Below are 26601 nucleotides of genomic sequence, written 5' to 3'. Positions count from 1 at the left end.
CCAAATCTTCTACCAACATTCATGAAACAAGACCAAGCTAAAAACATTAGTTTGAAGAAGAGAAAGATCAAATTCCATCTTCACTCCTCTTATATTTTCCTTTATACACAATCCATCTATATTTTTAATTTTTTCTACAGTAGTACCCTTTTTCTCCCCCCTCTCTTTCTCTCGATCTTTTTCATTTTGTTTTTGGCCTCTTCTCTGAACTCAGGCTGTGCCATGCATTCCACATGGTAAATGGTTTCCTTTTTCTGTTCCAGTTCCCTCCAGCAGCACTAGCAGAGATCTGGGACAGAAACAAATGAAATATTTCTTAAAATGCTGCTATGAGAACTATTAAATGGCTCACAAAGACCATCCAAAAAGTCGGTCAAACAGAGCAAGTTTATTAAATTAACTGCCGTGAGGGTTTAACAGGGTTTTGATAATGTTTCAATAGGGGAGAGCTAATAGGGAAAAGCTATCAAACTGGGGTCTTTGCATTGCAGGCAGATTCTTCATCAACTGAGCTATCAGGGAAGCCCTGAGCAGAAAGCTAGAGAAGAGTACATTCAGGATTTGGGGATATAAGCTTGAGGGGTTTAAGAAGGTTCTCTCCATCCCAGATAGGGAATGGGATAGGATTAAGCAAAATTTGTGACATAATAGTTTAACACTGATGGACATGGGGTCTTAAAGTAAGCTTTCTGAAAAATCTATCCTAATAAACATAATGTTTGCCCTACCAATCAAAATGTTTATCCTCATAACCAAATGTTTACATAGATAAACTGATGGCAAAAATTTCCTGGAGCAAAAAGCTATATTGACATAAATAATTTTAGTTCTTAATCCCAAAGGTTAACACAGGTGGTCTCAATTCTCAAGACAAAAATAAAAAGTGGTCAGCTAAAACTTAATAAATCTGCAAAAGCTGTAAAAAGGGGGGAGGGGTGGGAGATGGGAGGAGAGATAGATTTCTCATCCAATAAATTGCCCTAAGCTTTATAGTTAAAAGAAACAACTTATTAATATTTAGCCAATCAGTTATATGGTGAATTAATCTAACAAAGAAATGACTGCAGGCAAAATGCCTGCTTTTAATGTAAGTGCTGCATAAAATTTGGCTTTTGGTCTCCTTTTCTTCTCCCTATATCCTCTTCCTTAAATTTAACCATGGCTTCACCTACCATCTATAAGGAGTTTATTCCTAATCTTAGACTTAATCCTTGATATCTCTTTCAGATTAAAACATATTTTTTCAAAGAAGACACACAGATGGCCAATGAAAAGATGCTCAACATCAATAATCATCAAGGAAATGCAAATCAAAATCACAACGAGATATCATCTCATACCTGCCAGAATGGCTACTATCAAAAAGACAAGAAATAACAAGTATTGGAGAGGATGTGGAGAAGTGGGAAGCCTTGTGCACTGTTAGCGGGAATGTAAGTTGATGCAGGCACTGTGGAAAAGAGTATAGAAGTTCCTCAAAAAATTAAAAATAGAACTACCATATGATCCAGGAAGGAATTCCACTTTTGGGTATTTATGCAAAGAAATATTTATTTATGCAAAGACTGCAAGGAGATCAAACCAGTCAATCCTAAAGGAAATCAGTCCTGAATATTCATCGGAAGGACTGATGCTGAAGCTGAAACTCCAATACTTTGGCCACCTGATGAGAAGAACTGACTCAATGGAAAAGACCCTGATGCTGGGAAAGACTGAAAGCAGGAGGAGAAGGGGATGACAGAGGATGAGATGGTTGGATGGCATCACCAACTCAACGGACATGAATTTGAGTAAACTCCAGGAGTTGGTGATGGACAGAGAAGCCTGGTTTGCTGCAGTCCATGGGGTCACAAACAGTCGAACATGACTGAGTGACTGAACTGAACTGATGCAAAGAAAATGAAAATAATAATTTGAAAAGGTATCTGCACTACCATGTTCATTGCAACATTATTTACAATATTAAGATATGGAAAAAACCTAAGTGTCCATCAATGAATAAATGTATAAAGAAATATGTGGCATATATACAATAGAATATCACTCAACCATAAAAAAGAATTATATCTTGCCATTTGCAGCAACATGGATAGACCTAGAGAGCATTATGGTAAGTGAGATGTCAGACAGAGAAAGCTAGATACCATGTGACTTCTCTTCTTTGTGGAGTATAAAAACAAAACAAAACAGAAAACCCAAACAAAAGTTCACAGATGCAGAAAACAGACTGGTGGTTCTTAGAGGTGGAGGCTGGGGGTAGCGGTTGGGGAGAAATAGGTGAACTGTTGGGCTTTTTTTAGTTTAAATAAACTGAATTAAAATTTTTAAAAATTATATTTCTAACTGCCTATTTGTTATTTCAACTGGATGTTAACTGATTAATTTTCCTGGTAAGACACTCCTCCATAATTATCTAACGATATCACTATATTCCTGGTCAACAAAGTTAAAAACTTCGGAGTAATTTTTAACTTCTGTCTTTCTTTGTTCCCTTTATTCAAAACTGCTCACCATAGCTCAGAGCCAAAGGCAGTGCTATTAAAATGCTGGCCCAGTGAAGAGATTAGGAACTTAATGCAAGGATGTAAACCAAGCAGTTTACATCATGGAGAAGTCCCATTCCTCTGGACTAAACAGTGCACTTAGTAACAGTTGACTGCTATTCTGGATCAAGTTCCTTACCTTGTTAGAAGGTAACAAAAACCAAGGTAACTCCAGAAATCACTTGCTGAATAACTAGTCTGAACATATTTTGACCCCAAAAGGTTAGAAAATATTATCTGAAAATATGGGCCTTAACACGGGAGACAACACTCCAACAGGACAATGAAGGTCATGTAGTCAGTCTTTTTGTTTTAATTCAAAGTTTTGGATAATTTTTCTTCATATGTTCTCATTTCATCTTTTTTCACTAAGCGTTACGTTTTCAAGTTCCATCCAAGTGAACATATACACATCTATTCTTTACTCTCCTAGCAACTGCATACTACTCCATGGCACCTCTCCCAGTGATGGACATTCCAATTCTCTTTTACCAGAATGAATTTTGCAATGACCATCATCACATATGTCTCTCGGTTTGGGCTCTCTCTACCTCTTTCCAAAATTTTAGAAGTTTCCTGTCTCCTTATTCTTAGCTGTTCCCTAATTCGACTCTCTCTCTCTCCCAGCATGGTTCCAAAACCTTCAATAACTTTCCATTGCTACAGAATTAAACAGTAATTTCATTCTGGTGGCCAACATTCTGCTCCTAATTACCCAGTTTTATGTCTTACTATTCCACTATTAATACTGTATTTTCCAGCCAGACAGAAATACTACTTTCTGTCTTCTCACATAGTTCTAACTTTCCTGTTTGTCAGACTTTGTTCTTATTACTTCCTCTTGAATGTACTTCCATTTGTTAATCCCTCTTTTTGTCATTATTCCACCTATATTATATATAGTTATTTATATACTTGTGCTAGTCCCATAAGACTATACCTCTTTCATGTTAGTTATTCCCAACAATCATTGGCATAGTGGTTCATATGCCACGTGTGTTTTTAAATGCATGCTTAACTGAATTTGTTGCTGTTCAGTCACTCAGTTGTGTCTGAATCTTTGCAACCTTGTGGACTGCAGCATGCTAGGCTTCCCTCTCCTTCACTATCTCCCGGAGTTTGCTCAAACTCATGTTCACTGAGTCAGTGACGCTATCTAATCATCTCATCCTCTACTGACAGACCCTTCTCCTTTTGCCTTCAATCTTTGCCAGCATGTGGGTCTTTTTGAATGAGTCAGCTCTTTGCATCAGGAAGCCAAAGTATTGGAGCTTCACCTTCAGCAATAGTCCTTTCAATGAATACTTAGGGTTGATTTCCTTTAGGAGTGACTGGTTTGATGACCTTGTTGTCAAAGGCACTCTCAAGGGTCTTCCCCAGCACCACAGTTCTAAAGCATCAATTCTTTGGTGCTCAGCCTTCTTTATGGTCCAACTCTCACATCCATACATGAATATGGGAAAAACCATAGCTTTGACTATATGGACATTTGTCAGCAAAGTGGTGTCTCTGCTTTTTAATATGCTGTCTACGTTTGTCATAGCTTTTCTTCCAAGGAGCAAGCATTTTTTAATTTCATGGCTGCAATCACTGTCCGCAGTGATTTTGGAACCCAAGAAAGTACAGTCTGTCACTACTTCCACTGTTTTCCCATCTATCTGCCATGAAGTGACGTGACTGGGGGCTTCCCTGGTGGCTCAGCAGTAAAGACTCCACCTGCAATGCAGGAGCTGCAAGAGATGTGGGTTCGATCCTTGGCTGGGGAAGATCCCCTGGAGGAGGGTACAGCAACCTACTCCAGTATTCTTGCCTGGAGAATCCGGTGGACAAAGGACTCTAATAGGCTACAGTTCACAGGGTCACAAAGAGTCGGACATGACTGAAGCAACTTAGCCTGTATGCACAATGGGACTGGATGCCATGATCTTAGTTTTTTGAATGTTGAGTTTTAAGCCAGCTTTTTCACTCCCTTCTTTCACCTTCATCAAGAGATTCTCTAGTTCTTCACTTTCTGCCATTAGGCTGGTGTCATCTGCATATCTGAGGTTATTGATATTTCATCCCGCAATCTTGATTCCAGCTTGTGCTTCATCCAGCTTGGCATTTCAATGATGTACTCTCCACATAAGTTAAATGAGCAGAGTGACTACAGCCTTGACATACTCATTTGCCAATTTTGAAACAGTTTGTTGTTCCATGTCCAGTTCTAGCTGTTGCTTCCTGTCCTGCATACAGGTTTCTTGCAGGCAGCTAAGGTGGTCTGGTATTTCCATCTCTCTAAGAATTTTCCACAGTTTGTTGTGATCCACAGGTCAAAGGTTTTGGTGTAGTCAGTGAAACAGAAGTAAATGTTTTTCTGGAACTCTCTTGCTTTTTCTATGATTTAACAGATGTTTGGCAACTTGATCTCTGGTTCCTCTGCCTTTTCTACATATAGCTTGTATATCCGGAAGTTCTCAGTTCACATGCTGTTGAAGCCTAGTTTGAAGGATTTTGAGCATTACCTTGCTAGCATGTGAAATGAGCGTAATTGTGTCGTAGTTTGAACATTCTTTGGCATTGCCTTTCTTTGAGATTGGAATGAAAACTGACCTATTCCAGTCCTGTGGCCACTGCTGAGTTTTTTGCAAATTTGCTGGTGTATTGAGTGCAGCACTTTCACAGCATCATCTTTTAGGAACTGAAATAGCTCAGCTGGAACTCCATCATCCCCACTAGCTTTGTTTGTAGTAATGCTTCCTAAAGCCCACTTGACTTCATATTCCAGGATGTCTGGCTGTAGGTAGTGACCACACCATTGTGGTTATCCACATCATTAAGACCTTTTTTGTACAGTTCTTCTATGTATTCTTGCACCTCTTCTTAATCTCTCCTGCTTCTGTGTGGTCCTTGCTGTTTCTCTCTTTTATTGTGCCCATCTTTGCATGAAAAGTTCCCTTGGTATCTCTGATTTTCTTGAAGAGCTCTCTAGTCTTTCCCATTCTAGTGTTTTCTTCTATTTCTTTGCATTAATTGTTCACTTAAGAAGGCTTTCTTATTGATCCTTGCTATTCTCTGGAACTCTGCATTCAGTTGGGTATATCTTTCCCTTTTTCCTTTGCCTTTCACTTCTCTTTTCTCAGCTATTTCTAAGGCCTCCGCAGACAACCACCTTGCCTTCTTGCATTTCTTTTTGCGGGGGTGGTTCTGGTAGCCACCTCCTGTACAACGTTAGGAACCTCCATCCATAGTTCTTCAGGCACTCTGTCTCTCAGATCTAATCCCTTGAATCTGTTAGTCACTTCCACTGTATAATCTTAAGGGATTTATTTAGGTCATAACTGAATGGTCTAGTGGTTTTCCCTACTTTCTTCAATTTAAGTCTGAATTTTGCAATAAGAAGTTCATGATCTGATCCATAGTCAGCTCCTGGTCTTGTTTTTGCTGACTGTATACAGCTCCTCCATCTTTGACTACAAAGAATATAATCAATCTGATTTTGGTATTGATCATCTGGCAACCATCTACACATTGGCCATATGCAGAGTCATTTCTTGTGTTGTTGGAAGAGGGTGCTTACCTGAATGCTAACTCCTAAAAATAAGAAACTGTGGGTACAAAGAGACAGAAGACTTGATTCTGCCCACAGAGGTTCAGAGGATCGTTTGCATGGAACCCTCAAGGAACCTTAGAATAGAGTTCAGAACTAAGAGACAGGAATTAAGCCACATCTTAGGAAAAAAAGGCCAAGCCTTAGGTAACAAAGCCCTTGTTACACTGCTTTTCATGGTAGGTATGAAATAAGATTAATAACTAATACAAATGAATACTTACTATGTGCCAACCACTATTTCATGGAATTTACATGTACTGGCTTTTAATCTTCATAGCAGTTCAATAAGGCAGGTAATATCACCATGATCTTTCATTTACAGATGAGAAAACTGAAACCAAGACAAGTTACATCATTTGTATAAGACTATATAACTAGCAAAAGTTAAGTGTATGTATAGAACCCAGGTAGTCTGTTTTCCTAACTTCTACTCTTAACCTACTGTGTCTTTCAATTCAGTTCAGTTCAGTCACTAAGTCGTATCCAACTATTAACGACCCCATAGACTGCAGCATGCCAGGCTTCTCTGTCCTTCACCAACTCCCGGAGCTTGCTCAAACTCATGTCCATCGAGTTGGTGATCCCATCCAATCATCTCATCCTCTCTTGTCCTGCCTTTAATCTTTCCAAGTATCAGGGTCTTTTCCAATGATGGCTCATTGTTCTTTGCATCAGGTGGCCAAAGTACTGGAGCTTCAGCTTCAGCATCAGTCCTTCCAATGAATATTCAGGCCTGATTTCCTTTAGGATTGACTGATTTGATCTCTTTGTTGTCCAAAGGACTCTCAAGAGTCTTCTCCAACACCACAGTTCAAAAGCATCAATTCTTCAGCGCTTAGCTTTCTTTATAGTACAAATCTCATATCCATACATGACTACTAGAAAAATCATAGTTTAGAATACATTGACCTTTTTCGGTAAAGGAACGTCTCTGCTTTGTAATGTGCTGTCTAGGTTGGTCACAGCTTTTCTTCCAAGGAGCAAGCACCTTTTCATTTCATGGCTGCAATCACCGTCTGCAGTGATTTTGGAGCCCAAGACAATAAAGTCTGTCATTGTTTCCATTGTTTCCCTATCTATTTGCCATAAAGTGATAGGACCAGATACCATGATATTAGTTTTCTAAATGATGAGTTTTAAGCCAGCTTTTTCACTCTTCTCTTTCACTTTCATCAAGAGGTGCTTTAGTTTCTCTTCGCTTTCTCCCATAAGGGTGATAACATCTGCACATCTGAGGTTATTGTTATTTCTCCCGGCAATCATGATTTCAGCTTGTTTTTCATCCAGTCCAGCATTTCACATGATAACTCTGCATAGAAGTTAAATAAGCAAAGTGACAATATACAGCCTTGACGTACTCCTTTCCCAGTTGTAATCAGTCCACTGTTCCATGTCTGGTTCTAACTGATACTTCTTGACCTGCATACAGAGTTCTCAGGAGGCAGATAAGGTGGTCTGATAGTCCTATCACTTGAAGAATTTTCCACAGTTTGCTGTGATCCCCACAGTCAAAGTCTTTAGCATAGCCAACGAAGCAAAAGTAGATGTTCCAGAATTCTCTTGCTTCTTCTATGATGCAATGGATGTTGGCAATTTGATCTCTGGTTCCTCTGACTTTCCTAAATCCAGCTTGACCATCTGGAAGTTCTCAATTCACGTACTGCTGAAGCCTAGAATGGAGAATTTTGAGCATTACTTTGCTAGTGTGTGAGATGAGTGCAATCATGTAGTAGTTTGAACATTCTTTGGCATTGCCTTCCTTTGGGATTAGAATGTAAACTGACCTTTTCCAGTCCTATGAGCATTGCTGAGTTATCCATATTTGCTGGCATATTGAGTGCAGCACTTTCACAGCATCATCTTTTAGGATTTGAAGTAGTTCAGCTGGAATTTTATCACTTCCACTAGCTTTATTCGTAGTAATGCTTCCTAAGGCCCTCTTGACTTTGCACTTCAGGGTATCTGGCTCTAGGTTAGCGACCACACCATCGTGGTTATCTGGGTCATGAAGATCTTTTTTTATATAGTTCTGTGTATTTCTGCCACCTCTTTTTAATATGTTCTGCTTCTGTTAAGTCCTTACTGTTTCTCTCCTTTATTGTGCCCATCTTTGCATGAAATGTTCCCTTGATATCTCTAATTTTCTTGAAGAGATCTCTAGTGTTTCCCATTCTATTGTTTTCCTTTATCTCTTTGTACTGATCACTTAAGAAGGCTTTCTAATCTCCTTGCTATTCTTTGAAACTCCACATTCAGATGGATATATCTTTCCTCTTCTCCTTTGTCTTTCGATTCTCTTCTTTTCCCAGCTATTTGTAAGGCCTCCTCAGACAACCATTTTGCCTTTTTGCATGTCTTTTTCTTGGGGATGGTTTTGATCATAGCCTCTAGTACAATGATACAAACTTCCATCCATAGTTCTTTAGGCACTCTATCTACCAGATCTAATCTCTTGAATCTATTTGCCACTTCCACATATAATTATAATTGTATAAACTGGGCATTGTTTTCACTTTGCCTCAGCCTCTTCCTACTTTCTGGAGCTATTTCTCCACTCTTCTCCAGTAGCATATTGGGTACCTACTGACCTGGGGAGTTCATCTTTCCATGTCATATCTTTTTGCCTTTTCATACTGTTCATGGGGTTCTCAAGGCAAGAATGCTGAAGTAGTTTGCCATTCCCTTCTCTAGTGGACCACTTCTTGTCAGAATTCTCCACCATGACCCATCCGTCTTGGGTGGCCCTACACATCATGGCTCAGTTTCACTGAGTTAGACAGGACTATGATTCAAGTGATCAGTTTGGTTAGTTTTCTGTAATTGTGGTTTCCATTGTGTCTGCCCTCTGAAGGATAAAGATAAGAGGCTTGTGAAGCTTCCTGATGGGAGGGCCTGGCTGTGGGGGAACATGGGTCTTGCTCTGATAGGCCATGCTCAATAAATCTTTAATCCAATTTTCTGTTGATGGGTGGGGCTTTGTTTCCTCCCTGTAGTTTGGTCTTAGGCCAAACTATGGTATGGGGATGGTGACCTTCTTCAAAAGGGCTTAGGCCAGGACTCTTGTATTCAGTGCTCCTTACCCCATGGCCGGCCACTGTCGATCCACACCTCCCCCAGAGACTCCTGGACACTCACAGGCAAGTTTGGCTCAGTCTCTATTGGCGTCACTGCTCCTTTCTTCTGGGTCCTGGTGCACACAAGGTTTTGTTTGTGCCCTCCAAGAGTGTTGCCCCAGTCCTGTGGAAGTTCTGTAGTTAAATCCCACTGGCCTTCAAAGTCAAATTCCCTGGAGGTTCTCAGTCCCTTTACTGGATCCCCAGGTTGGGAAATATGTTGTGGCCCTGGAACTTTTGCAACAGCGTGAGAAATTCTTTTGTATAATTGTTCTCCTGTTTGTGGGTTGTCTGCTCAGTGGTTCTATGGTGGGGCTCACACGCCACCCCTCCCAGGTCTGCTGCAGCCCGAGTCCCTGTCCTCGCAGCAGGCCACTGCTGATCCGTGCTCCCACAGGAGACAAACACTCAAAGGCAGGTCTGGCTCAGTCTCTTGTGGGGTCCCTGGGTCCTGATGCGCATAATGTTTTGTTTGAGCCCTTCGAGCTTCTCTAGTGGGTATGGGGTTTGATTCAAAACACGATTTCGCCCGTCCTACTGTCTTGTTGGGGCTTCTCCTTTGCCCTTGGACATGGGGTACCTTTTTTTGGTGGGATCCAACATTCTCCTGTTGATGGTTGTTCAGCTATTAGTTGCAACTTTGGAGTTCTCATAGGAGAAGATGAGTGCACATCCTTCTACTCTGCCATCTTTCTGGTAACTTTTGCTTATCATGTTCTTTGCTTTCCTTGAATTTGACTTGTGGATTTATTTGTACTGGTTTTGTCTTACTCCTGGCTTGTTTTCACTTCCATGAAGCCTGAGGCTGATGCCATGGATGAAGGCTGAGGCGTCGGTGGGTGGAGGAGACCTCTGCCGCCCCCATGGGCCTTGGGAAACTTCTGATGTGCCCCAAGAACCCTTTGATGTGCCATGACTGCTCGGCTTTCTCAGATGCCGAACCACTCTGTCTTTACTGACAGAAAAGATATTCTGTTTGGATGAAGTATAAAAACTATGCCAAGAACTAAACCAAGATACTTATTCAGGACTCTATACAAGTCTGAGTCTACATAAAGGAGAATCAACAGACTTCACTTTTATGAAAAGTGATTGTGGACTGAGGGCCAGAAGTTTATGAGATATAACATAAATGTCAAATCTTATTTTTTAGAAGGCATTTGGTAGATTAAAGCAATTGTTCTTCTCAGTCTTAACTTTTTTTGTGGCAATATTAATGGACTGAAAGCTCCTGGAGATAAGCAATTGCCTTTATAACTGCAATTTCCAGCACAATTTCTGGTGTGAAATAATTGACAATAATAATAACTAGCATTTAGTAGTATATATTACTTGCTAGTGTTAAAATAAAATAGAAACCAAGCTTGAAAATCCTCCAAGAAAACAAAACCAGTTAGGCTACATAAGTGAAACTCTAGATTATTTCATGAACTTAAGCAAAAGTTAACTTCGACTATTTCTTGTATATGCTTCTGACAACAATAGGCAAAAATTAAATCATCTTCCAAAATAGTATAAGCTAAACATTTTCAACCAAATTCCTGTCATCCATAAACTTCCACTGTAATAGCCAATCATTGTAAATGTTAAATGACTTCCTCATTCACACTTTATAAACCATCTGTAAGTACATAACTCTGAACTTCTAACCACTTTCAGTTTGAAGTCTGTTTATGAATAGCTTCTTCCTCATTCAAAAAAATATTCATAACAAATAAATCTCTCTTTATTTTCTTTTGACAGTTTTTGGTGTCAGAAGTGGGACCTGTAGACAACCCCTGATTAGTCAAGAGCCTAGTGAGTAAACACGTGCCAGTACTAATAGAGTTCATTATGCTCACTATTTTCTCACTGACCGTGGAGTTTCACGGTAAATCTCTCTTGGATCCAAGCATCACTCCCTTTTGTGTTGAGCTCTCCAATTTTACTAAGAACTGTTACTGAAACTTTTTGGTAAGTACCCAACTCTATTCAAAAAGTGGGGGGTGGGGAGGAGTAATCCCCCGGTTTCAGAACAGCTGTTCAAAAACAGGACCCCTCAGAGTTAAGATGTCCTAGAGAATCTAAGGTGAAGATGGGTTCTACCTGGTCCAAATCACAGACCAAGATCTTGCAACTTTTTGAAAAAATGGGTGAATGTTATGAAGGATAACTGGATTTGCAGCGGCCACTTTGAGGAATCTTTAATTTAGATATGATAGTCCACCTTAGTGACACCCTTAAAAAAAGAACATCCCAAACTTCTCAAGAGACAACGGTAGGCAAAAACTTCTAAAAGACAAAATGACACCAAAAATAGCTTCCCTAAAAGAATCCTTACAGCACACAAACAGAAAAATTTTGGTAAAACAAACTCTGGCCATAAGCAGGTAACCTTAATTTATTCTATCTGTCAGAAACAATGTGGATCCAGCTATTTTATTTATTTATTTATTTTTAAGCTTTATATTATTGTACCTGATGCATGGCTAAAATTTTAAAATGAAAGTTATATGATCTCTGGGTCTGTCTATTTATGCATATAGATGCATGTATACACAAATTCATGTATGTTATGTGATAATTTTTAAAGAGCTCTATTTAATCTACTTAAAGGAAATTAAGCAATTATATAAATTATAGAGACTAGCCCATATGTTTTTCAAGTTTGTATAATCTGGAATAAACTTTGCTAAATAAAAGCCAACTTAAATGTGTCGGTTTAATAAAACAGGCTTGTCCTCAGGGTTGTTGATATTAAATATAATGTGAACACACAACCAATTCTACCCAGGTTTAATAGTTAAAGAAGTTTGTGCTATTTCTATGCTACAAAATTTGTCAGCAAGAAAAACAATATAAGATGATTATAAGCTGTTTAATGTTTAAGGCCAAGCATATTTATTAAAAACAAGTAGATTAAATAGATGTAAGACAAAAGTTTACACTAAGTTAAATTAAATGATGGATATTCATTACCTATCATAGTTTTTCTAGACCGCTTCTAAATATGATAATATACTGAAACATAAATTTTTACCTACTTTTGCCTTTTAATTTTCACACTTGTTTATTTTTTAATTTTTTAAAAATATTTATTATTATTATTTTATTTTTGGTTATGTTGGATCTTAGTTGCAAAACTTGGGATCTTGCTTGTGACACAAAGGCTCTTCATTACAGTGTGAGGGCTTCTCTCTAGTTGTGGCGTGCAGGATTAACTGCCCTGAAGCACGTGGAATCTTAGCTTCCCAACCAGGGATTGAACTCGAGTTCCCTGCATTGGGAGGCAGATTCTTTTTTTTTTTTTTATAAATTTATTTATTTTAGTTGGGGGCTAATTACTTTACAATATTGTAATAGTTTTTGCCATACATTGACATGAATCAGCCATGGGTTTACATGTGTTCCCCTTCCTGGACCCCCCATCCTCCTCCCTCCCCATCCCATCCCTCTGGGTCATCCCATTGCCCCGGCCCTGAGCCCTTGTCTCATGCATCGAACATGGAATGGTGTTCTGTTTCACATATGATAATATACATGTTTCAATGTTATTCTCCCAGAACTTTTACAGTGTCCCATAGGTTTTGGGTTGTTGTGTTTTCATTTTCATTCGTTTCTATGCATAATTTGATTTCTTTTTTGATTTCTTCTGTGATTTGTTGGTTATTCAGAAGCGTGATGTTTAGCCTCCATATGTTGGAATTTTTAATAGTTTTTTCTTAACCACAAGAGAAGTACCTATTAAGTTTTAGTAATAAACACGGCTCTTGCAGGTTACACAGAATATTACAAGAATACACAGAAGAACTGTACAAAAAAGATCTTCACGACACAGATAATCACGATGGTGTGATCACTCACCTAGAGCCAGACATCCTGGAATGTGAAGTCAAGTGGGCCTTAGGAAGCATCATTACAAAGAAAGCTAGTGGAGGTGATAGAATTCCGGTTGAGCTATTTCAAATCCTCAAAGATGATGCTGTGAAAGTGCTGCACTCGATATGCCAGCAAATCTGGAAAACTCAGCCGTGGCCACAGGACTGGAAAAGGTCAGTTTTCGTTCCAATCCCAAAGAAAGGCAATGCCAAAGAATGCTCAAACTACCGCACAATTGCACTCATCTCACATGCTAGTAAAGTAATGCTCAAAATTCTCCAAGCCAGGCTTCAGCAATACGTGAATCGTGAACTTCCAGATGTTCAAGCTGGTTTTAGAAAAGGCAGAGGAACCAGAGATCAAATTGCCAATATCCGCTGGATCATCGAAAAAGCAAGTGAGTTCCAGAAAAACATCTATTTCTGCTTTATTGACTATGCCAAAGCCTTTGACTGTGTGGATCACAATAAACTGTGGAAAATTCTGAAAGAGATGGGAATACCAGACCATCTGACCTGCCTCTTGAGAAACCTGTATGCAGGTCAGGAAGCAACAGTTAGAACTGGACATGGAACAACAGACTGGTTCCAAATAGGAAAAGGAGTACGTCAAGGCTGTATATTGTCACCCTGCTTATTTAACTTCTATGCAGAGTACACCATGAGAAACGCTGGGCTGGAAGAAACACAAGCTGGAATCAAGATTGCTAGGAGAAATATCAATAACCTGATATATGCAGATGACACCACCCTTATGGCAGAAAGTGAAGACGAACTAAAGAACCTCTTGATGAAGGTGAAAGAGGAGAGTGAAAAAGTTGGCTTAAAGCTCGACATTCAGAAAACTAAGATGATGGCATCTGGTCCTATCACTTCATGGGAAATGGATGGGGAAACAGTGGAAACAGTGTCAGACTTTATTTCTCTGGGCTCCAAAATCACTGCAGATGGTGATTGCAGCCATGAAATTAAAAGATGCTTACTCCTTGGAAGGAAGGTTATGGCCAACCTAGATAGCATATTTAAAAGCAGAGACATTACTTTGTCAGCAAAAGTCCATCTAGTCAAGGCTATGGTTTTTCCAGTGGTCATGTACGGATGTGAGAGTTGGACGATGAAGAAAGCTGAGCGCCGCAGAATTGATGCTTTTGAACTATGGTGTTGGAGAAGACTCTTGAGAGTCCCTTGGACTGAAAGGAGATCCAATCAATCCATCCTAAAGGAGATCAATCCTGGGTGTTCACTGGAAGGACTGATGTGAAGCTGAAACTCCAATACTTTGGCCACCTCATGCGAAGAGTTGACTCATTGGAAAAGACCCTAATGCTGGGTAGGATTGGGGGCAGGAGGAGAAGGGGACAACAGAGGATGAGATGGTTAGATGGCATCACTGACTCGATGGACATGGGTTTGGGTGGACTCGGGGAGTTGGTGATGGACAGAGAGGCCTGGTGTACTGCAATTCATGGGGTCGCAAAGAGTCAGACACGATTGAGCGACTGAACTGAACTTGCAGATTAAAAAATTACACTATAGAAAATATGAACAGGCCAGTTATGAATTTGAATTAAATTGAATCAGTAATTAAAAAATCTCTCAACAAACAAAACTTCAGGACCTGATGGCTTTATAAGTGAATTCTACCAAACATTTAAGAAAAAAGTTAATACCTGTTCCTCCCAAATTAGTCCAAAAAATTGCAGGCCAAGGAACACTTCCAAACTCATTCTGTGAGTGAATATCATCAATTTGATACCCGAACCAGACAAAGATATCACAAAAAAGCTAATTACAGGCCAACATCACTGATGAACATAAATGTGAAAATCCTCATCAAAATATTAGCAAGCTGAATTCAATAGTACATTAAAACAGTCATATACTATGTTCAGTGGGGGTTTATTCCAGGGATGGGATGAATCAATCTCATCCTCGAATAGTTCAATATCCACAAAGAAATCAATGTGTTATACCACATTAATATATTGAAGAAAAATATCATCATTTCAATAAATGTAGAAAAACTTTTGACAAAATTCAACATCTAATTATGATAAAAACTCTCAACAAAGTTGGTACAGAAGTAATATACCTTAACATAATAAAGACCATATATGACAAGCCCACATCTAACATCATATTCAACAGCGAAAAGTTGAAGGCATTTCCTCTAAGATAAGGAACAAGACAAGGATACCCACCCTCACCAATTCCATTTAACATAGTATTGTAAGTCTGAGCCACAGCAATCAGAAAAGAAAAAGAAATAAGAGGAATCGAGATAAGAAGCAAAGAATTAAAACCATCACTGTTTGCAGATGACATGATACTACACATAGAAAATCCAAAAGCCACCATCTAAAAAACCATAATTGATCAATGAATTCAGTAAACTTGCAGGATACAATATACAGAAATCTTTTGCATTTCTGTATATTAACAATGAACTATCAGACAGAGGAATTAAAAAAACAATCCCATGTTCAACTACATCAAAAAGAATAAAATACCTAGGAATAAATATAACTAAGGAGGTAAAAGATTTGTACTCAGAAAACTATAAAGCACTGATGAAAGAAATTGAAGATGATACAAATAGATGAAAAGATACACTGTGTTCATGAACTGAAAGAATTAATATTGTTGCAATGATCATACTACTCAAGGCCATCTACAGATTCTATGCAATGCCTATCAAAACACCACTGGCATTTTTCAGAGAACTAGAAAAAATAATCTGACAATTTGTATGGAAACACAAAAGACCCCCCAACAGCCAAAACAATCTTGAGTAAGAAGGACACAGATGGAAGTATCATGCTTCCTCATTTCACACTGTACTACAAAGCTACAGAAATCAAAACAGTATTGTACTGGCACAAAAACAGACACATTAGGTTAATAGAGCAGAATAGAAAGTCCAGAAATAAACATTTTCGGTCAGTTAAACTATGACATAGGGGCAAGAATATACAATGAGGAAAAGACTGTCTCTTCAGTAAGCATTTCTGGGAAAATTGAACAGTTACATTTAAAGGAATAAAATTAGAACATTTTCTCATACCATATATAAAAATAAACTCAAACTGGATTAAAGACTTCAATGAAAGGCCTGAAACCATAAAAATTCTAGAATAAAACATAGGTAGTTAAGCTCTCTGACGTTTTTTCCTAGCAATACTTGTAGGGTTATGTCTCCTCAGGCAAGGGAAACAAAAGCAAACATAAACAAATGAGACTAAATTAAACTAAAAAGGTTTTGCAGAGTGAAGGAAACTATCAACAAAACAAAAGTGCATATAAAGATATTTGCAAACAATATATCTGATAAGGGGTTAATATCCAAAATATACAAAGAATTCATCCATCTCAACATTAAAAAACAAACAACTTAAAAAATGAGCAGAGGACCGGAATAGATATATTTCCAGACACACAGATGGCCAAGAGGCACGTGAAGAGATGATCATTTCACTAATCATCAAGGAAATACAAATCAAAACCACGAGATATCAACTCACATCTGTTAGAATGGACATTATCAAAAAGAGAAGTAACAAGTGCTGACAAGGATGTGAAGAAAAAGGAAGCCATGTGCACTGCTGGTGAGAATGTAAACTGGTGCAGCCACTATGGAAAACAGTATGGAGATTCCTCAAAATATTTAAAATAGAACCACCATATGATCCATCAATTCCACTCCTAAGTATTTATCTTTAGAAAAGAAAAACTAATTTAAAAAGATATATACTACACTTTGTTCAATGCAGCATTACTTGTAATAAAGATATGGATGCAACCTAAGCACCCATCAAGAGATGAATGGATAAAAATGTGATATATATTGCAAAATGGAATATTACTCAGCCATTAAAAGAATGAAATATAGCCATTTGCGACAATATGAATGGGCCTAGAAGGCATGATGCTTAAGTGAGATAAGTCAGACAGAGAAAGACAAATACTATGTAATTTCACTTATATGTGAAATCTAAAAAACAAAACTGAACATAACAAAACAGATATAGCTACAGATAAAGAGAACAAACAGATGGCTGCCAGAGGGAGGGGATAGGGTGAGGAAAAAATAGATGACGGGGATTAAGAGGTACAAACTTCTAGTTGCAAAATAAACGAGTCATGGGTATGAAATACACAGTGTATAGAATATAATCAATAACTATAAAATATCTTTATATGGTGAGATATTGTAACTAGATTTATTGCGGTTATTACTTTGAAATGTGTAGAAATACTGAATCACTATGTTGTGTAACAGGAACTAATATAATGTTGTAGGACAATTATACTTTAAAAACAAAAACCAAATTCATAGAAAGAAATCAGATTTGTGATTACCAGAGGCAGGAGGAATTGGATGAAGGCATTAAAAGGTACAAACTTGCAGTTATAGGATAAATAGGTGCTAGGGATGGAATGTACAACATGACAAATACAATTAACACTGTATGTCACATATAGAAGTTGTTATGAGAATAATTGCTAAGAGTTCTCATCATGAGAAAAATCTTTTTTTTTCATTTTATTTTGTATCTATAAGATGATAGATGTTCACTGAACTTACTGTATATGTCAGTCAAGTCATTATGCAGTATATTTCAAACTTACACAGTGCTGCATGTCAATTATTTCTCAATGAAACTGTAAGAAAAAGTTGTACTGTAAAAAAACATGTCTCTAAAAATATAATGTTTTGTAATTATGTATTCATGAATTTGCTAATCTACTACAGGATGCTGCTATATGACAGACAGTTCAACAACTGCATGCTTCTGAGTTTCCACTGGAAAATAAATGTTAATAAAAGTTAAATTTAATAATCAATATACAAAAATAAATACTAGAAACAAAAATGAAAGAAAACAACTTTGTATACAAGGTATGAGAGAGAAATGGGATGTATTTCTATATGAAAGTGAAAGTCGATCAGTTGTGTCCAACTCTTTGAGACCCCACTGACGGTGGCCTGCCAGGCTTCTCTGTCAATGGAATTCTCCAGGCCGGAAAACTGCAGTGGGTAGCTGCTTCCTTCTCCAGGGGATCTCCCTGACTGAGGAATCAAACCCAGGTCTCCTGCACTGCAGGCGGATTCTTTACCAATGGAGCCACCAGGGAAGCCCCAAAATACTGGAGTGGGTAGCCTATCCCTTTTCCAGGGGATCTTCCTGACCCAGGAATTCAACTGGGGTCCCCCCATCACAGGTGGATTCTTTACCAACTGAGCTATCAGGGAAGAGTATGTAAAGAATAGGTTCTGCTTTTGTTATGGAAAGAAACAAAGTAATTCTATACACTAACTTTGTAAAGTAAAATTACTGATTATTTCAAAATGAGAAAAAGGACTAATTCAAAGTCTAAATGAATACAGAAAGTTGCTTGTTTATAAATTTTATGTTGAAAGGTCAAATTTAGCTAAACTTACATAGATTTATTTATAAGGGTTTTAAAAATGAGCTCAGTAATAAACTGACACAAACTGAAGGTTCCCTGCCCCCGGTGTTAAAACGTTTCTTAGATTACTGGTCTGCTCTTGATATTATAAAAGGTTTTTCTTTACCTTTTGTGTAATCTGTCTAGAAACTAAAGATTCTGTGTCTTAGCAAATTAATTTCCTGTGCTTCATGTTATCTTTATCAGGTCTGTAATTAGTTGGGAAAACTGAACCTCTGCAACATCACAAGAGGTAAGGCTTTTTGGTTTTATAAAAAAAATTATTTATTTACACTAATTTTTGTCTGAATTTTCATACTGTTCATGGGGTTCACGGGGTTCTCTAAAGAGCCTCTTGATGAAACTAAAAGAGGAGAGTGAAAAAGTTGGCTTGAAACTTAGCATTCAAAAAACTAAAATCATGGCATCTGGTCCCATCACTTCATGGCAAGTATATGGGGAAACAATGGAAACAGTGACAGACTTTTTATTTTCTTGGGTTCCAAAATCACTGCAGATGATGATTGCAGCCATAAAATTAAAAGACGCTTGCTCCTTGGAAGAAAAGCTATGACCAACCTAGACAGCATACTCAAAACCAGAGAAGTTACTTTGCTGACAAAGGTCCGTCTAGTCAAAGCTATGGTTTTTCCAGTAGTCATGTATGGATGTGAGAGTTGGACCATAAAGAAGGCTGAGCACAGAAGAACTGATACTTATGAACTGTGGTGGAGAAGACTCTTGAGAATTCCTTGGACTGCAAGGAGATCAAACTGGTCAATCCTAAAGGAAACCAATCCTGATTATTCATTATAAGGACTGATGCTGAAGCTGAAGCTCCAGTACTTTGGCCACCTGATGCAAAGAGCCAACTCATTGGAAAAGACCCTGATGCTGGTAAAGATTGAAGACGGGAGGAGAAGGGGACAACAGAGGACGAGATGGTTGGATGGCATCACCAACTCAATGGACATGAGTTTGAGCAAGTTCCGGGAATTGCTGATGGACAAGGAAGCCTGGTGTGCTACAGTCCATGGGTTGCAAAGAGTCGAACACAACTGAGTGACTGAACAACAGCAAAATGTTATTAATATGTGTTCCAGAAATTGCATGAAATTCTTAGAAATCTGACACATCCTAGTATAATGTTATCAGTCATCTTAAAATATTGTATGTCGTAGAAATAACTGAATTTATCTGACAATTTCATCATTTTTGTTAATAGGGAACTCTCATCAGATCTTTAACCATGGCTATTTTTAAGTCTTTTGTCATTCACAGAGAGTTATTGTTATACTCTTAATTCTCGGAAAGCATTTACAATCAACTACAGGCCAGAATGCTTTGTCTTTGGGGAGATTCACAGAAAGGACCCTAACAAGTACTCTAAAATATAGCTTTCTGATAATTTTAAGATCACACCAGTAAACTGAGTAAGAATTTCTAGAACTCTAATGGAGAAACTGCTTAATTCATAAAACTGCTAACCCAAGATTAGGGAAAATAAAGATTAATTCCAAGGGACCAAATGAACTGATGAAAATAACTAACTTTTATGACTTTTCTTGAAACGTTGTTCTTTAATGCTTGTTTTCCAGATTTAAAAATCTTTTTTTCCCTCTCCTTCTAAGTTATCTAAAACTACAACAATTTGGTATACTTTTGTAAACAAAAATGAAACATTTTTCTTTTTCTCCTTATCTGACTCCTTCAGAATTAAAACAAATTTTAAAAACCCTGTTATTGAGCATCCTTATTTTCATGGCAATACATATTTGCATAAATTCAATAAGAATTTGTTCTCCCTGTAATAGGACATAACTGCTAAGTCCTTGGCTTGGCTTCTTAGCATAAAGAGGCTTTTAAAGATGTAACCTGAGTTTCCTTGTTAAGTCAGTTTTAAGTATCTGAAGTTGACTTTAAAATATATATTTATTTATTTATTTGTTTGTTTGTTTGTTTCTGGCTGTGACAGGTCTTAGCTGTCACACGAGGGATCTTTTGTTGCCACACAGGCTCCAGAGCTAGTGGGCTCCGCAGTTGTAGTACGTGGGGGCTTATTTGCCCTAGGGCCTGTGGGATTTTAGTTCCTGACCAGGGATCGGATCTGGGTCCACTGTATTGGAAGGTGGATTCTTAACCACTGGACCACCAGAGAAGTCCCTAAAGTTGACTCTATAGAGTCAATAAAGGCCCTTGGATATTATCAAAGCTTTGATTGGAATATCATATTTGAGAGCACATAAAATCTATTCTTGCTGTATTTATGTAAATAACAAGTCAAGTTTAACGAGACTAGACTCATTTTACAAACAGATTACTTACTATGATTATATTTAGTAAAAATGACTATAGAGAGAAAAATTATGTTTAAACAGAAAACTTTGGCATACCCACAATCAAATTCTAGTCCTGCTTATTTTCTTTGGGGTTTTGTTTCTAACTGTAAACTGGACTGGATCCCGAACTCTTATGGTTTTCTCTAACATCTGGCTACAACTCTCCAAACTAATATTTTCAATTTTCTCCCACCCTTCTGACTTGAAATTAAAACTAAAACTATTCTTTTCCTCAAACCCTACAAGATATAGCTATAGGTCTTGATATAGACTTCAGAGAATTCACCACAATGGATCATGCATAGACAAAAAAACAACCTTCATACTTACTTCTATGTAGGCCACTCAGACCTCAGCAGAACACCTGATGACATCATCACTGACATTCAAACTGCAAACCAGGAAAATCTATCAGTTTGAAACTGCCATCTTCATTCCACCATCTAAAAATCTAAGCTCAGCTCCAAAAATTTTCTTGACTGGCTGCTCTCTAGACTCAACAACTGCATTTATAATTTGTTCCAACTAATCTTTAATCTTTGCCTTTCTTTTGTTTCCATAGAAATAGTTATTAAATAACTGATTGCTTACACCACATAGAAGCTTACTTACATGGAAGCTTAGCTATCATGCTGCTACTGCTGCTAAGTCGCTTCAGTCGTGTCCGACTCTGTGCGACCCCATAGATGGCAGCCCACCAGGCTCCCCCGACCCTGGGATTCTCCAGGCAAGAATACTGGAGTGGGCTGCCATTTCCTTCTCCAATGCATGAAAGGGAAAAGTGAAAGTGAAGTCGCTCAGTCGTGTCCGACTCTTCGAGACCCCATGGACTGCATCCCACCAGGCTCCTCCGTCCATGGGGTTTTCCAGGCAAGAGTACTGGAGTGGGGTGCCATTGCCTTCTCCAGTTAGCTATCATACCACTTCCTAAAATAAGGCATCTTCATGTTAATCCCGGAGAAGGCAATGGCAACCTACTCCAGTACTCTTGCCTGGAAAATCCCATGGATGGAGGAGCCTGGTAGGCTGCAGTCCATGGGCTCACTAGGAGCTGGACACGACTGAGTGACTTCACTTTCACTTTTCACTTTCATGCACTGGAGAAGGAAATGGCAACCCACTCCACTGTTCTTGCTTGGAGAATCCCAGGGACGGGGAGCCTGGTGGGCTGCCGTCTATGGGATCGCACAGAGTCGGACACGACTGCAGCAACTTAGCAGCAGCAGCATGTTAATCCCATCCTAAGTAACCATGACATAGTTCAGTACCATAAGACACTAATGTAATATTGAAAGGCTTATTTCCACCAGGTCCATAAAGCTTTTTGTGGTCTGCTTCTAAAAGAAGACAATGCCTCATATATTAAAACCTAGAGACTCAGTTTATTGGAAGAGACACCAACAAAACTTGCACTTAAATCTCACTAGGAGAGACCTTATCCCCTGCAAAACTCTATAATCACAGCAAGAATCTAGAAATTCTTTAGCCAGAGTTATTTTAGACAACTGCATAGCCTTAGACACCCTAACTACCCAAGATGGAGGCGCATGTACTATTGTAAGAGAGCAAGATGAGCACAGCCCTTAGCAGGCAGCCATTGCTGTGCCTCACTACTCTGCACCCTGTTACTAGGCAACAGGGCTTGCTCAGTCATTGCTCAGTGCCTCAGTGAGCCCTGCCCACAAGCAACTGTCAATGAGGGACCATTAGGGAAGTGATTTACCCAAGGGTCGTTCATGTGGTGGTCATTGGATGAAGAGTGAGGTAAGAGGCAGATTCAGACCTTCTCCTGGAGGCCCTCCACCTCACTCAGCCTTGGGCCAGCAGGTGAGCTGGAGAACCCAGGGAACACACTAAGAACTATGTTCTTCTATAGGGCTCCAAAGTCCTTACTAAGGCCCTCCACTAGCTTTGGCCCAGGCCTTGAACCTGGTCTCCCCATCTGGGTGGCCTGAGGAGACTGAGGGCCAGTTGGGTTGGGCGCCTGGCTCCCTTAGAGATGACATCTGGGCAGGATGTGGGAACCTGGCCCTGAGAGAGCAGCCAACTGAGATCTGCCTCCTATTAGCCAGGACTGGGCTCCTGGAGGGTGAAAGTTGTGCCCTGGGACCTTGCCTTTCTTGTCAAGACACAGAATAACATTCATTTGGTAGAGATTTACCGGAATGTTGTTACCTGACCATGACCTGACCTTAAGAGCAAAGGATCTGACACAAGAAGTTTGTAACAACTAACCACACCTCTCCTTCACCTTCTACTTTTAAAGGGCTTGCTGAAAGCTTTCAGTAACTTTGGGGTTCTTAGGGCATGAGCCACTCATCTCCTTGTATGAATCTGTAATAAATCTGTTTCAAACTCTTAATGTTTTAGTATTGATGCGCCTCACTGGGCACACGGACTTGTGATTCGTTAACAGCATAACTGGTTTAAAAAAAAAAATTTCTATGTTAACATACCAAAAAGATCTAAAAGACTAGATGACAATCTTTCATCAAATAGGCAACACTTCTGAAACACGGGTTCAATCCCTGGATCAAGAAGATCTGCAAAAGGAAATGCCAACCCACTCCAGTACTCTTGCCTGGAGAATCCCATGTACAGTGGACCCTTGCAGGCTACAGTCCATAGGGTCGCAAAGAGTCACAGATGACTTAGGTGACTTAACACATACATGCTTCTCTTGATTATTTAGTTGGAAATCTCTGCTCTGGAGAATCCTTTTCAATACTTGGCTATTATTCTCCTGATAGTCATCATATTAGCCTCCTTAATGCATTGTATCCTCTTTAGAGTTCTAAATGTCTTCAGTGGCTACTCACACATCAAATGTTATCCATTAGTGTTAAGACAACTGGAAGAACACAAAGATCCCACTGCCAGTGTCCAGGGTGACTATGCAACTGCCGGCAAGGGCAATTACATGACCATCCATCCCAATGCCTACATTGAAGGAGTAGTGAGAGTAACACTAGATTGGTTCACTCTCAGCTTGCTGAGAGAATGACTGACAGTTGGGGATTTTTTTAAATAAAATAAATGGAGATCAGACTTGAAAAATCCCTCAAGGTGACCAAACCAGTTAAGTCACATAAGCAAAACCAAATCTAGTTTATATCATGAACATAAGTGAAACTTATTTCTTGTAAATGCCTCTGAAAATCAACTTAAATAGTCTTAAAATAGCCTAAAGTAATCACTGTTAACCAGTCTCCTACCATCTGTAAACTCCTAATGTCATAAACCATTGCAAAGGTTAAAGAACTTCCTTATGCTCACTTTATAAGCCATCCTATAACGACATGCCTATAAAATATTCATATCAAGTTAGGGGGTCTGAAATTTGTTTTAATACCAGCCAGTTACAGGTCATAGCGTTACAGGGAGGAGTAAATTTAACATACGTAAATCCTTAGAAGACTGCCTAGTATTAACAGAAATTTCAGAGAGCTTAACTTGATATGAATATTTTACAGGCATGGAAAATCCCCATGGACAGCCAGCCCCCTGGCTGGCTACAATTCATGTAGTCGTAGAGTCAGACACGACTGAGCGACTAAGCACAGCACATAACGCCATGAGATGGGTACTGTTATTATACTAACTTTGTTGATCCATAACTCAGGTACAGTAAGGTTAAGCTACTCTTCCACAGACATACAGCTGGAGAATGGTAGACCCGGGAGCTGAACCCAGCAAGCGCAATCAGGGATTTAAGCGCTGTGTCACAGAATCAATAATCATCCCCATTACAGTAACTGGGTGTAACTCTGCTGAAGGCTTTTGAGAGCCCCATCCAGTGTTTTGTTTTATTTTACTAAGGCTTTTAGCTCCCGTCAGAGACAGGCCACTGCCAGGAATCGCCTGGGCGAGGAGCTGTCAAGGCTGAGTTCGGACACCTATCGGGGGACAGAGGGGCAAGCTTGCCGGGCAGCCCACTTGGCACGATTGTCCTCAGCCAGGACAGGACAAATCTCGGACCCAGGAGCAGAAACAGCCTGTGGACCTACTCGATGGGAGGCAGGAAGGGGGCGGGGATGGGGTGCCGAGAGGAGCGGCGGGCGCGGGCTGTGCCGGGGCGGGGCGAGGGGAAGGCGGGCCGGGGCGGACTCACAGATCCAGGAGCTGACTGACCCGCTCGGGGCTGGGCATCGCGGCCGCCCTTCGGAGCCTCTTCCACGGTCTCGGGGCCGCGGAGATTCAGCCAGAGACCGTCTGTCAACTCCCGCCTCCAGCGCAACGCGTAGTACCTCGTGACGTCACCCGCCTCTTCCGGTGACCAGGCGCCGGCGCGCTCGCGACTACGGAGGGATAGCGTAGCCCCCTCGGGGCGGAACCCTGCACGCTGCCCCGGAGCGACAGTGTGATAAACTAGAGAGAAGTCTTGGGCTCTGAGAAGGACTGTGGGAGTTGTCATTCTGCAGTCCCTCCGGCGTGGCTCGGGCGGTTTCCCTGGTGGGCTAGCCAGGCGCCGGACCTCCCCTAGTACCCCCTGGAACCTCGCGCCTCTGCGCATGGCCGCTGTTACTACAGGGGTGCAGTCCATGCTGGGCCCAGCGTTAGTGGACGCACACCGGAGACCCTCTTAGGTAAAGAAACCATGACCGTCAGAGGGCGTGTTTTAGAGGACTGGAGAGTGACGTTTATGGAGCACTTCCTATAAGAAAGTGAGCACCGAACCACCTGCTTTCAATAATTAACCATATTCTGGTCTTCCCTGATGGTACCGTGGATAAGAATCAGCCTGCCAATGCAGGGGGCATTGGTTTAATCCTTGGTCGGGGAGGATTCCACAGGCGTCAGAGTAACTAAGCCCGTGAGCCACAACAACTGAAGCCCATTTTACTAGAGACTGTGCTCCAGAAGAAGAGAAGCCACCACGAGGAAGAGTAGCCTCCTACCCCCTACTGCAACTAGTGAAAGCCTGCGTGCAGCAACAAAGACCCAGCATAACCAAAAATAATAAAAAATTAACCATATTCTTTTAATCCCGTGAAATCGGAATTTGTTGTTGTTAGTCAAGTTGTGTCCAACTCTTTGCGACCCCGTGGACTGCAGCTCGCCAGGCTTCCCTGTCCTTCACCATCTCCCAGAGCTTCCTCAAACTCATGTCCATTGAATTGGTGATGCCATCCAATCATCTCATCCTCTCTCGCCCCCTTCTTCTCCTGCCTTTTATCTTTCCCAGCATCAAGGTCTTTTCCAATGAGTTGGCTGTTTGCATCAGGCGGCCAAAGTATTGGAGCTTCAGCTTCAGCATCAGTCCTTCCAATGAATAATCAGGATTAATTTCCTTTAGGATTGACTGGTTTGATCTCCTGCTGTCCAAAGGACTCTCAAGAGTCTTTCCCAACACCACAGGTTGAAAGCATCAACTCCTTGGTGCTCAGCCTTCTTTATGGTCCAACTCTCACATCCATGCATCATACTGGAAAAACCATAGCTTTGACTGTATGAACATTTGTGAGCAAAGTGATGTCTCTGCTTATTAATACACTGTCTAGTTATGTCATAGCTTTTCTTCCAAGGAGCAAGTGTCTTTTCATTTCACGGCTGCTGTCACCGTCCACAGGGACAATCCTAAAGGAAATCAGTCCTGAACATTCATTGGAAGGGCTGATGCTGAAGCTGAAACTCCAATATTTTGGCCAGCTGATGCAAAGAGCCAACTCATTGGAAAAGGCCTTGATGCTGGGAAAGAGAAAAGGC

General features: G+C 40.0%; 1 protein-coding gene across 30 annotated transcripts in view; it reads right to left on the bottom strand.

The window, feature by feature from the left end:
• The window catches only part of AMN1 (antagonist of mitotic exit network 1 homolog), an 81441-nt gene extending 56296 nt beyond the window's left edge, over positions 1-25145 (bottom strand). For 9 of the 30 annotated variants that reach the window (XR_014082424.1, XR_014082426.1, XR_014082422.1 and 6 more), the window contains exon 1: positions 25027-25145. Coding sequence is in view for 2 of the 30 variants with exons in the window: in XM_081591631.1 (XP_081447757.1) it covers positions 25007-25044 (38 nt within the window). In the remaining 28 variants the exon portion in view is untranslated. Of the gene's footprint in view, positions 1-6356; positions 7806-21225; positions 21287-25006 lie in introns of all 30 variants that reach the window. The other 21 variants (XR_014082423.1, XR_014082421.1, XM_081591633.1 and 18 more) reach the window with 7 other exon arrangements.
• Between the last annotated feature and the right edge of the window lie 1456 nt (positions 25146-26601).

This window comes from Giraffa tippelskirchi, chromosome 4, assembly GCF_054371585.1.
Source record: "Giraffa tippelskirchi isolate mGirTip1 chromosome 4, T2T-mGirTip1v1.2.pri, whole genome shotgun sequence".
NCBI classification, from domain to species: domain Eukaryota; kingdom Metazoa; phylum Chordata; class Mammalia; order Artiodactyla; family Giraffidae; genus Giraffa; species Giraffa tippelskirchi.
This window is presented reverse-complemented; position numbering and strand designations above follow the sequence as displayed.